General features: G+C 35.2%; 1 protein-coding gene across 1 annotated transcript in view; it reads right to left on the bottom strand.

The window, feature by feature from the left end:
* NWD2 (NACHT and WD repeat domain containing 2) overlaps positions 1 to 13,082 on the bottom strand; it is a 153,114-nt gene that overhangs the window by 7,885 nt on the left and 132,147 nt on the right. Inside the window, exons 4-6 of the mRNA XM_003773324.2 lie at positions 10,603 to 10,806; positions 8,275 to 8,419; positions 4,706 to 5,295 (exon numbers count right to left, since the gene is read on the bottom strand). Coding sequence (XP_003773372.1) covers positions 4,706 to 5,295; positions 8,275 to 8,419; positions 10,603 to 10,806 — 939 coding nt within the window. The remainder of the gene's footprint in view (positions 1 to 4,705; positions 5,296 to 8,274; positions 8,420 to 10,602; positions 10,807 to 13,082) is intronic.

The following is a 13,082-nucleotide window of genomic DNA, read 5'->3' as shown; positions in this document are numbered from 1 at the left end:
CTTTCACCAAGGAGATCTGAGCTCAATTCATTTCACTTTCCTAGTCTCAGCTTTCTCTTCTATAAAATGAAAATGGGGGAATTTACATAAGGATGGGGACAAGTACTTCACAGAAAGTGGAAGCGTGGCTCAAGGAGGACCAAAACATTATACATACACACACATATTCACACATACACATATAATATAAATATACAATATATGTTTGTATTTGTATGTATACATATACTTACCTACACATGTGTAGTATAGTATAAAATATGCTAGACCTGTGGTTTCTAAACTCAGGAAATACTTGTTCATTTGTTTCAGTCATGCCCAACTCTTCATAATGCCATCTGGGGTTTTCTTGGCAAAGAGACTGGTGTGGTTTGTCATTTCCTTTCTCCAGTTCATTTTACAGATAAGGAAACTGAGGTAAACAGGGCTAAGTGACTTGCTCAGAATCCTGTAACTACTATGTATCTGAGGCTAGATTTGAATTTAGGTGTTCCTGATTCTAGACCCAATACTCTACTGTGTCAGCGACCTAATGCTTATTACTTGGGTAATCCTGAGCAAATTGCTTAATTTCTGTCTGCCTCAGTTTTTTTCTTCTGTAAAATGGGAATAGTAATAGCAATTACCCTTCAGGATTTCTTGTGGACAAAATGAAGCAATATTACTGATATGTTTGCAAACTTTAAAGTATTATACATGTTAGCTGCTGCTGCTGCTACTACTACTACTACTAGTATTCTTACTAAGACCAGAATTGAAAACCTCAAAAAGCTAAGAATATTTTTGCACACGTTAATGTTTCTTGTTCAAATAATTGAAGAATGATTAAACATATTAGGGCTAAATACAATGGAATATTATATTATTGCAACCTAAGAAAAAATGACTAAGGAATTCAGAGAACTATGGGAAAACTATGAATTAACAATAAAATAAGCCATATTAAGAGAAAAATATGTTATAATTTATTTACATTGTAAAGATATAAATAAGGCAAAGTCAACATCAAAGGGTAAGTAAACTGAATCCTTTTATTGATCAATTTCAGTCCTGGAGAACAAATGATGAAACATAATTCCTTCCTTTCTGTAAAAAGGTAAAGGGCTATGTGTAGGGAATATTGCAAATAATTTGATGTAAGTTTATTATAGAAATGTTAATACATTCAATACAGAAATCTCTCTGAGGGAGAGTTGGGCAAGTTCATTTAATAGATGAAAAAATGAGAAGTGAGGCACAGGGTGGGTAAGTGACTTGTTTAACTTAGGGACAAAGAATGGATCATGAGGAGAATCAGATTTGATTCCCATTCCAATGTTCTTTTCAGTTTGTTGAATCTCAGTAATATTAAAAACCCGCACAATATCTAATTACAAGTATGTTAGTAGATACACTAGGAGAAAATCACCCTGTAATCTCATTTCGTAAATATAATTTAGAACTTTAAAAAAGCACCTCAATATATTTAAATGACTATTTTAAATTCATTAAAAGAACTAATTATGTAATTATAGTTTAAGTAGTGTAGCTGAAGTAATCAAGGAGATGGGAGAACAGAAATATAAAACCAGATTAAAAGAATTACATTCTTCTCTCTGGAAAGACAAAAGCTAATAGAGGATATGCTCCAAGGCTTTTAAAACTGTGAGGGATTCAGCATGGGTAAAGATAGAATAGTTCAATAAAACCTGTTATAATAGGACTAAAAGATACTCTTTAAAGATTGAAAGAGATAAATGTGGAATAGTGAAATGAAATATTACTATACATAATAAATAGTAAACTTGTGAAACTAATTTCAAGAGATACTACAGGCTGGTCACATATATAGGTTTAAGAAGAGCTTAAATAAAATTGTTTGAAAATAAATCCATAATCTACACCCAGAGAGAAGACTGTGGGAACTGAGTGTGGACCACAACATAGCATTTTCACTCTTTTTGTTGTTGTCTGCTTGCATTTTGTTTTCTTTCTCATTTTTTCCTTTTTGATTTGACTTTTCTTGTGCAGCAAGATAATTGTATAAGTATGTATGCATATATTGGATTTAACACTTTTTTTTTTTTTTTTTACCACATTTAGCATATGTTGGATTACTTGCCATCTAGGGAAGATGGTGGGGGGAAGGGGGAGAAAATTGGAACACAGGGTTTTGAAAGGGTTAATATTGAAAAATTATCCATGCATGTGTTTTGAAAATAAAAAGCTTTCATAAAAAAATTTTAAAAAGTATAATAGATACAAAATGGGTTATGGAGGAATTTAACATTAGAGAGGAGATAAGCATAGTTTGGATAGTTTCCTAACCTTCTCCTAGTCTTTTAAAATGCTTGATTGATGTTCCTCTTTCCCTTCTTTCTCCTTCCTCCCTTTCTTTTTTTTAACCTTCTTTCTTTCCTCCTGTAGCTCTTTCTTTCTAATTTTATTTCTTCCTCACTTTTTTCTTCCTTCCTTTTTCTTTTTCTTTGTTTTTTTGTTTCTTTCTTCACTTTCTTTTTTCCTCTCTTTCTTTTTCTTTCTTCCTCATTCTCTTTTTCTCTTTTTTACTCCCTTCCTTTCTTCCTCCCTCTCTCTTTATTAACACTAAAATCACACAGCTAGTCAACATCCCTATTCACTCTAAGACTCCTTCCCTCCAGTGTACCATTATATTTGTAAGAATGCAGCTTAATAAAATAAAAATATTGATCATATCTAACAATGAAAGCATTATTCTGCATGTAAAGTTAACTCATCCCACAGAAAGGTGGGATAGCCCTTATTCTTTGAAGCAGATTTAAAAAACAACCATAAGTTCCTTCAAACACTCTCTTACTGTCATGAAAGAGACAGAATTGGGAGGGATGGACCTTGACTCTGGTCCAGCACAGTTATCCTTACAGTTTTATGTAAATTTGAGCTATCAAATAGCAATTGTTTTCTAGGATTATGAGAATAGCACTCCTCCTTGAATATGCATATATATCTAATCAGCTAATCCCTATATAATGGTCACTTGAGAGAAATCTTTCTGGATGTCCAAGCTAAACCATTTGGCTATAAATCTAAAAGAACAAGAGTTGGAATGGGACTTCATTTGGTAATTCAATTATTTTAGAGGAACAGAACTTAAAAATCATGAAGCCACTTCCCAGGTAAAATAATTCATATTCTTATAGCTTTTGACAGTTCTCAAATTATTTTCTTCACAATTATCTTGTAAGTTAATAGGTGTAAATATTATTTTGATCAGAAAAACAAGACTGAGAATTGTGAAATGATGTCCTAAATTCACACAGCAGTTAAATTTAAAAATGAGGTTAAAACTCAAGATTTTCCATATTCCAAGCCCATTCATAAAAACCTCTGCCTCAAACTAAACTGGTTTGGAAGAAAATTAGAACTAAAAGAATATATGTATATGTATACCTACATATATATATATATATATATCTATGTATCTTGGAGGAAGTAGGTCTCTAGACTATAAATAAATTAAACCCAGGTAGCTAGATAGGAATATGAAGGATCTTAGTAAGAACTGTTAGCCAAACTGGTCAAAATTATACTCTGTAATCTAGTCTACATTCATGTGATTTTCTACTTGCTACATTGTTTGAATTCTATATATCTATATCCAAGTGTACTTTCCCCCCTAACATTCAGCATAATTGGATTATTTTGTGAAAGATTTGAAATTAAGAGAGGTTCAACATATAAGATAATGACTATGTTCTCAAGTTCACCATAAAAAAGGAGCTCAAACTCTAGCACGGTAGCAATGAAAATGGTCTATCATCCACTGTTGGAGACATATCATGTCTTGTTATTGATTGACTTTATCCCTCCCGTCTGCTTCAAATGCCTACACTTTGGGCCATTTTCATTTCATCTGTAGGCATATGTAAAGAGATATAAAGAGTCCACGACCAGTTTCTTTGTGGCTTAGCTTTATCAACTTTCTCATGATCTTGTATATCAAAGTACAACTTTGTATTCCATTTCTTCTAGCAGGGTCTTTGTTTTTTTCTCCCTTGATTGAACACCTAGTAATCTAGTTTATGTTTCTGGACTGTGATCCTGCCTTATAAGGTCCCTACTCCTCTCAGGAATTAAAGTCCTTCCTTTGAACTGTAATTCCTGTGCCATGGTCCCAGCTATTTGTAGGGAGGTAACTAGGTGGCAGAGAGCATAGAATCCTAGACTTGAAGGCATGAAAACCTGAGTTCAAAGACTGCTTTAGTGACCTACTAATTATGTGACCCTAGGCACCTCTGTCTGCCTCACTTTCCTTAACTGAGGGGGATATTAACAGCATCTATCTCTCTGTTTGGATCAATATCTATAAAGCATATAGCATAGTGCCTGGCACCTAGTAGGCACTCAATTAATGCTTCTTCCCTTCTCCCTAACCACTGATCTTTTCATGTTTCCAGATTACTATAACTTTATGTTCCATCAGCCTTCCTGACCCTTCTCTTATTTCATGCTGCTTGGACATCCTTTGATTCACTGTCCTGTCTCTGAAGTCCTGTCTGATCTCTGGAGCCTAGCCATCCTCTGTCTCACCCATTCTGTTGAGGAGCAAGCCCTGGTTATGATATCAAACAAAAAAATAAATACCAGAGCAATAAACAGATAAACAAAGTTGAAATAAATTAAATTTACTTTTAAAATATACAAAATGCAACTTTTACAAAAACATTTAAAATGAGTCAACATTTACCTTCTTGGCTACTTCAGCTAACAGAAGAGTTTTTCCAGTGCAAGGTCCTCCATAGGTGATGAGAGGGTTAATGTGCCCTGCTTTGCTGGGAAGAAGGTATTTATGCACTATATTTAGAGATTCACATTTGTACTCGTAGAAGGAGGCATATGTTTTACATAGTGATGAGTGCTGAAGAATTTCGTCATACAGTGTATCGGTTTCTGTGTCAAAATTCTGCTGTACGGTTGCCTGAATGATGTCAATCATGTCCTCATAAAACTGTTTACCAAGTCCTTCTATGTAATGGTTCTCTACTTCTTGGGAATAACCTAGTTTCATGTCACAATGTGTAATGGAAGTGTAGACTCTCAGATTAGATGATGCAACAATGGTAGGAATAAATTCATCCCTGAGTTTTATCAGTTTCTCGTGGGCTTCTGGGTCTCGGATAATCCTTGGTTCTGTCCCAGTTATGTCCATGTATTTACCCATTGCTGGAATTTTCACAAAACGCTCAATGTTTGCAATTTTTCTAATGTAGCAAACACATTTCTTTAGGAATGCTGGTGTTTGTTTTCCCAAAGCAAAGTCAAACTCATCTTCAATGGCTGAAAAAACAAACAAAAGAAATCTAGTGCTAACTTCTCCATTCAATAGCAGAAACAACTTCAAATCTCTAACTCTATTGCTTTGCTCCTGGTGGGGAGGTCTAAGCAGCATAGCTCTCTGCATGGGTGATAAGATATCATCAATGGCATCAGATAGGTGGGAAGATGCTTCACTCCAGAACTGATTCCTAAGTGACCAGAAGTATCTATAAAACTGCCAAAAATTTACTGTCTGATCACCTAGTCAGTGGAGTGGGACTGATCTTACTCATTGTCTAAACATATTACAAATCAGAAAAAAATGGTGGTCAGTGACTTAGAAGATCAATTGTATAGGCTAGTCACTCACTTTCAACTTCGACTGAGACTCGTATTTCTTCTTGTAATTATAATATCAATGGATATTTTAGCCAGGATTTCCCACTGGTCATAACTTTCTATTTCTGGTCCAAATGTCCTCATTTATAAAACAAAGGGGTTGGGTCAGAGTAGCTGTTCTCAAAGCGTGGTCCTGAAAATCTTTGGAGGTCTTTGAAGTCACCATTTTGATAATACCACTAATACAATATTTACCTATTAAAATGCTTCTGTTTTCAATTACATATCTGTATGAGGTCATATTTTCTCCTTCTGCTTTGACCAAAATAACATATCACAAGAGATTGAATGCAGAAGCAGCTTTGAGAATCCAACTGTCTTCTATTAAGCCATGATAGTTGCAGAAATATGTAAAACAATGCCTTTCTTCTCCTTAATTTTTTAAAAAGGGGGTTATTTTTCATTAGCATGTTATTTGTGTTAGCATTTAACAAATTTATTATAGTTATTTTAAAGTGAATTTAAAATGTTTGAAAACTCTTTCAGTCCTGATTTATGATATGGGAAATATTGTTACATATAACCCATATACACAAAAACTTTTTGAGCTTTTTCAAATTTTGTCAAGGAAAAAAGTGGTAATAGAGATTTCAAAATTTAAGGTCAAGTGCAAAATCCTGCAGATTATCTTAGAAAACCAAACTGTTCAAACAGTCCTTTTTGCTCTAGTTTTGGCTAATATGCCTCCTGTCGGATTGTCTAGTGACCTGAAACATCATGGACAGATTTAGCAAGACAAATGCTTTAAATAGAATCGATGAGCGTGGAAATAAATTGTTTCAGTCTTATTTACTTAATAGTAAGCCCTTTAAGAATATGCAATTTATTCTGAGTCCAGGGGGAAAAATGATTAAATTAAAAAAAATCAGACTTGTAAGGTTCATCTCTAGATCTTTTCCCCTATGATTTTGAAGAATTATTATTAATGGGAAGATTATCTCTGCCTCCCATTTTTGACCAAAAGTCTTTGAGCCTGTAGTGCTCAATAGTTAGTATCAAACCCACCACATTCAGACTTCAGATGAGATTCATGACCAAAAGACTAATTCCTTGGAGACTTGGTCCAGTGGTTTCACCTACTAGGTTTTCCTCTAGACAAACATTGCCTATTTGGTGAGGAATTGGAAGGTGAGGATGGAAGGGATGGGGGAGGATGGAGAAAGGAAGAAACAAAGATTTTAGAATGCTTGAGAATTTCCCACACAGAGATTTTGAGGATGTAGTCAAGGGTGTATAAAAAAGACAGACAAGTGAGGTCTGAAACTTGGTAGGAATGCAAATGTCATTGATAATATGGCACATAAGGCCAGAGCTATTCCTCTTAGGACATGAAGAATCAGAAAAGTTATATGATTTGCTTAAGAACACATAGATGATAAAGGTCAGATCCAGGACTCTATTTCCTTTGAAATAATAATTTTCACAGAGATATAAAGTTATGCGGGATTATTCTGTGGAGATGAATCCATAGAAATACTATTTTTCTGTATGAAAATATTACAAAGTTTGAATAGGTTAAAATGAGATAAATTTTTAAAAAAGGTCAGCATTTTCATATCCAGTAGGCCCAGCATCATAGACTATGATAGAAAGTGTCGCAGTGGTAATTTGGATCAATTCCCATTTTAAATATGAATCTCCTTTACAATATCCCCTGACAGGCCATAATTTGGTTTCTCCTTAGAGATCTTTAGGAACAGGAAACTCAAGTGAAGTATTTTAAAACTGATTCTCAAAAGTTTTATGATTAAAATTAATTATATCATTAAGTAATCAATTGAAATGCTATCTTCCTCCAAATCTAGTTTTTAAGCAATATCCTAGAAAACCAGTGTGGTTTTGATTCAGTAATAGAAAGAGCCAGGAGGACCCCTGAAAATAGACTAAATCTGAAGAGAATAATCTGAGAATGAAATCACCAATTTTAGTCTCTTATGATCTTTATCTTTATTTTAATAAGCTCTGGTATCTCAAGAGACATCAACAACTGTAAAATTGAATTGTCATTTCTTATAGATACAAGGAAGTACATGAAATAAGATGATTTACGATTAACCTTCATACTTTTGAAATTTCTGTTACCACTTTGCTCGACAAAATTTGAAGGAGCCCTAGCCACAGAGCCATATTCCAGAATATCAATTTTCAATGAGGAGGGAATAAGAATTGGACAAGAGATGCCCTATCTGCCATTTTTTCAAGTATTCCAAATCTCTACATGTCCTATTTCTTCACCTGATCTTTTTTTTTTTTTCCTGTCTGGGTACCTTCTCCTACCCTCACTGAAATCTAGGACATTTCCTTAGAGATTACTAGCTCTCTGTATTACTTCTAATAATGAAGTCTCCTTTTTCATTGCTAATTGTGAGAAATATTGGCTGAATGTGGTTTATCATATTCATTTTTCTTTTGAAGTTACATTTTTCATCGAGAAATCTTCTAAGTTTAATAGGATTTGACCTGGAGGCAAGGGGTGAATAATATCCTCTTCTAGATTAAGATACTTAAAATAATTTCTTTTGATAGCAATTGCATTTATTCATTCATAAAAGATTTGGTGTGTGACCCCCTTTTAGTCTTTGCTGGCAGTATAAAAGTTACCTGAAAAGAGATATCTCTTGGCTTGGCTGTGTTTCATTTTCCCCTTTTCATGTAACAATTTCACAGCTGTCTTAAAAATCATCTTTATCTCCTCTGATATCTCTTGCCATTTTTTTTCACTTTCAGCATTGGCAGAAGGCTGCATCTATTAAAAACATTCAAAGAAAAAGACACTTATTTCAGATCCTTAAAAAGAACAGCACTGATGTTGAGGTGTGTGATATAGTACCGTACGATGGAGAGAACCCTGTGTTTATAGTCTTAAGAGCCTACACCAATTGCTGGCTCCCTTTTTGATCTTGCCCAATTCAAGATAACGGGTCTGGGATTCACTTCCCTCATCCATAAACAAGGAGGTTGGATTGGGTGGAGTTTTGGATTTCTTCCAACTCTAACTTCATGATTACTAAATGATCTCCCTTTTCCTAAGAACTGATTCAAATAAGACCCAATGCAATAATAATCTATCTTTCTGACAATCTAGTGGAATGAGAAAGGAAATAAAGGGGAAAGGAGTCACCATATATTAATAGCCAAGCCATGGTGACGTCTCCAGTGAAAATATTGAATGACATCACCAATGTAGAAAGAAATTTAAGAGATGAAAGGGTAATTTTCTCAAGCAATCTATTGAGGTTAGTTTTACTTCCTGAAGTGAAAAAGTAGACATATTAAACTCTTTTGGACAGCCATTATTGGGTTATGTAGTTAGGGTAGAAGAAGAAGATGAAGTTATTCTATTCTATGCACAAATAGAATAATTTTGTGTGAAGCCTCCCAGATAACACTTTCTGGAAAAACTGCCCCTTCCTTGTCTAGCTGATATGGTTAAGGATAAAATGAATAGTGACTGGCAAAATATAAACATAAATATATAGTATATTTACAAAATACATACACACATATATATGCATACTATACATAATATACATAATGCACACAGGCACACAAGTGATCTTTCCCCTGTTCTACATGGTAGATGAGAGGCTTTTTAGTTCCCCCAGAGAAATTTCATGTATGAGTAATGTCAATCCTCTTTCCCTTTCTTTTGGGTAGAGTGAGGAGGTGGACAATGTGGGTTTGACAATTGATTGAAGGCAGAGTTGGGAAATTTGTATGACTGGTGATTCTTCCACAGTACATTTTGATGCCTTTATTATTACTAATATGATTTTTTTCCAATGAGAGTTCTAGCTCATAGAAAAGATTGCTCATTTTCCTTTAACTATGATTTTGAATTATATTATGAAAACAAATTGGAAAATTATAGAGTGTTGAACCTGTAGGCAGGAGACTTGGGTTTAAGACTTGTGAGATCTTGGACAAGTCTCATAAATTTACTGACCCTCAGTTATCTTCAAGATGGAAATAACAATACTCTTATAAATGTTTTTATTTTATTTTTACTTTCTGAGAAGGAATTGGGATTGTGACTTGCTCCGAATCACACAGCTAGTAAGTGTTCAGTGTCTCAGGCTGGATTTGAACTGAGGTTCTCCTGACTCTGAGGCCGGTGCTATCCACTGTGCCATCTAAGCTGCCCTGATACTCTTATAAATGTGAATTATCATTTTTATAGAAAGCATTTGAGAAGGCTCATTATACATGAGTACACGAGATACTGGTATTAAATAAAAATATATGGTAAAATAGATAGAGATCTAGACTTAGAGAGTGGGGAGGAACCCAGATTCAAATCCCTACACTTATCTAGTTCTGTAATATGGGGAAATCACTTGATATTTCTACCTCAGTTTCCTAAAATGGAAAATGGAGTTAATAATAGCATCTATCTCAAAGAGCTGTTTATGATGATCAAATGAAATGGTGTATATAGTGCTTTGTGAACTTCAAGAAACTAAATCAATGTGTTTCTGGTAGTAAATTGTCAATCATTCAGTAAGCATTTAGTAAACACCTGCCATATGCCAGTCATTGTACTAAGCACCGGGGATAGATATCAAAATAGTAAATAAATGATATGTTACACAATGGAAACAACACAGACTCGAAGTCAGATGATCCCTGTTCAACTCTTGCCTCTGATACTTACTACCTGTGTGACTTTGGCCAAATCCTTTAGGCTCCGAGACCTCAGTCTCCTCATCTGTAAAATGTGGTGAGAAGGTTTGATTAAATGTCATCCTTTCTAGCACTAGATCTATGAGTCTAAGATGTGACGGTTCTCTGAGGTCCAGGAGAAACTATATTTATATAGTGTAGCATAGAGAGAAATGCCATCCTGCTGTGTTCTGTCAGTGAATTCAGAAAGACGTTCCCTGAGGGAAGACTTAAGAACATGGTGGACTCTGCTGAGACACAACTTACTGAGTTCTTATTGCTCTTCAGCATTTCATGTTTGGGTCTGAGGTAATATGCTGCTGGGACAGAGTTCTCATCTCGGCAATACCATTCCTCAAGCACTTTGGTTTCCAACTTTGCTTCTATGGCAGCATCCAAAATCATCTCAAATTCGGATGCTTCAACTTCCCCAGGGATTCGGATGTTTCCATACTTTTCACCCAACAGTCCCTGTGTATGAACAAGAAAATGAAGTTTAGCATTCTGTGGAACATTTCATACAGTACCAGCTGGGCTTTAATTAATGAGACTGTTCAGGATTTCTGTCGAGAAAACCCCAAATGGGGTCATGAAGAGTCAGAAGAGACTGAACAACAACCTTTCCTGACTTCTATACTATACTGCTTAGTTTAAAGAGAAAATATATGTTTATTGAACAAATTCTAAAATTTTAGTCTGAGTCAACTGATGTTGCGCAGAATGACAGCTCTTAGGATGACTTATTAATCCTACACCCCGAATTGATGAATAGTATCCCTCTAATATTTATCTAGTTCGCCATATATAATGTTTGGATGTGAATTCTGTGTAATACAAATCTTTACATAATTATAATTAAAATTTTTGTACCCCTATTTTAGTGCTATATCTGTTTTATCTTAAATATGTGTTAAGTTCATGTCTGAACTTCATTGCTATTATGTTTTCTTAGCTATGAAAGACTAGTTTTTTCTTTTTTGAAATTGTTGCTATCTCCATAGATCCCGCAGTGCAGCTTTGTTAATTTTTGTGTCACCTACTTGGGATTTTGGGTAATTTAGAGAAGAGAAGGGTTGATATTTGCCATTATATGATAAATGGGAAAAGGGTTTTACTGAGTAAAAGAAAAATGTTAAAAGGGAAAAAAAAAACCCTGTTTCAAGATACTTTAGAAATACAGTATATATTTATCTTTAGATTTATCTATACTCTAATGGCAGCAGTGGTGTGCTGGGAAAAGTCACTGAATTTGGAGTAGTAGAATCACTGACCAACTGTAAGCTCTAGAAGGGACCTCTGGAAGTCTACAAGATCAATGCTTTCACTTTTCACATAAAGAAACGGATAACAGGAAATGAAGCAGCTTTTCTAAAATTACAGTCTGGCAGTAATAGGGTTGTGATTAGAATCTGGTTTCCCTACTTTCCTGCCTGGTCCCTTTCCCATCACATTTCACAGTCAGGGGAGCAAAGGATGGAATGTTGAGTGAACCCCAATTTCTGCTGAATGAGAAGATCAAGAAGCCTTAGCTTCTTTCTCATTCTTCAATGTGGGAAGAACCACAAGTAGGCTCAGAACCACACAACAATCATGGCAGGAATTTACTTCCTTTTTTCTTCTTCCTTCTGGATTATCACATGCATTGCTGGAGCTAGCTCAGTGTTTGGGAGGCTCCGAAAGAAAGTGTGGGAGAGGAGAGGTATTAGACTGGTTACTCAACTGAAAGGCTACAGAGCCATTGTGCTGACCTCATTTTTGAATTGCTTCCATCTGAATTGTCTTAGGAAGATTCTGAAGATCACCTGGCAGGAGAAGGTATCAGACACTGAGGTCCTTTCTTGAAATAAATCTCCAACCATTCCAACTCTGCTCAGAGGGGACAACTCCATTGGGCTGGCCACATTGTTTAATTGCCGAAAAAAATTATGGAGAACTCACACAGGGCAAGCACTTACAAGGTGGTCAGAAAAAGCAATATAAGGACACTCTCAAGGTCTCTCTTAAGAATTTCAGGATTGATTGTATGACATGAGAGATACTGGCACAGGATTGCCCAGCATGGTGTACCCTCCTCAGAAGGTGCTGTGTTCTATGAGCAAAGCTGAATTGAATTAGCCCCAAAGAAATGCAAGATGTGTAAAATTAGAGAAGCTATTGAAATAGCGCCCCAAGCTTGTGCTGTTTTGATCAGCCCCAGTTGAATGCACTGTAACTCAATTGTAACTTAGTCATGTCATTTTGGTCAGAATGAAGGACAACAACTGAACTGAAGAAGAGTCAGCAGGTTCCTTAAAAGCTTAGCCACATACATGAAGCCATTTCCCCCCTCTCTTTTTAAAAAAATAGCATTTTAATTTTTCCCAATTATATGTAAAGACAATTTTTAATATTCCTTTTTACAAGATTTTGAGTTCCACATTTCCCCCCTCCCATCTTCCCCTCCCTTCTTCTCAAAATGGTCATTTCTATGTTATATATGTACAATCATGTAAAACTCATTTCCTTATTCCTTTGTGATGCTTTTCCAAGCTCAGATTCCTTCCTGCTCTAAGTATATGATCCTACATCTGCAGTTCGTGGTTAGAGACAGTCTATTCTGGGTGGCTCATGCCGGGAAGCACCTAGTATAATATTTCCTATATCATGAAGCCATTTTTGACCAATAATCCTCCCAATACAAGAGAAAGAGCTGATGCCAGATGTTGATGAAAGACTGAAGTATATATCACCCACTTACTTCATCCCTA

The sequence above is a fragment of the Sarcophilus harrisii genome, chromosome 6, assembly GCF_902635505.1.
Source record: "Sarcophilus harrisii chromosome 6, mSarHar1.11, whole genome shotgun sequence".
Taxonomy (NCBI): domain Eukaryota; kingdom Metazoa; phylum Chordata; class Mammalia; order Dasyuromorphia; family Dasyuridae; genus Sarcophilus; species Sarcophilus harrisii.
Note: the sequence above shows the minus strand (reverse complement) of the source record. Positions and strands in the feature narration are given on the sequence as shown.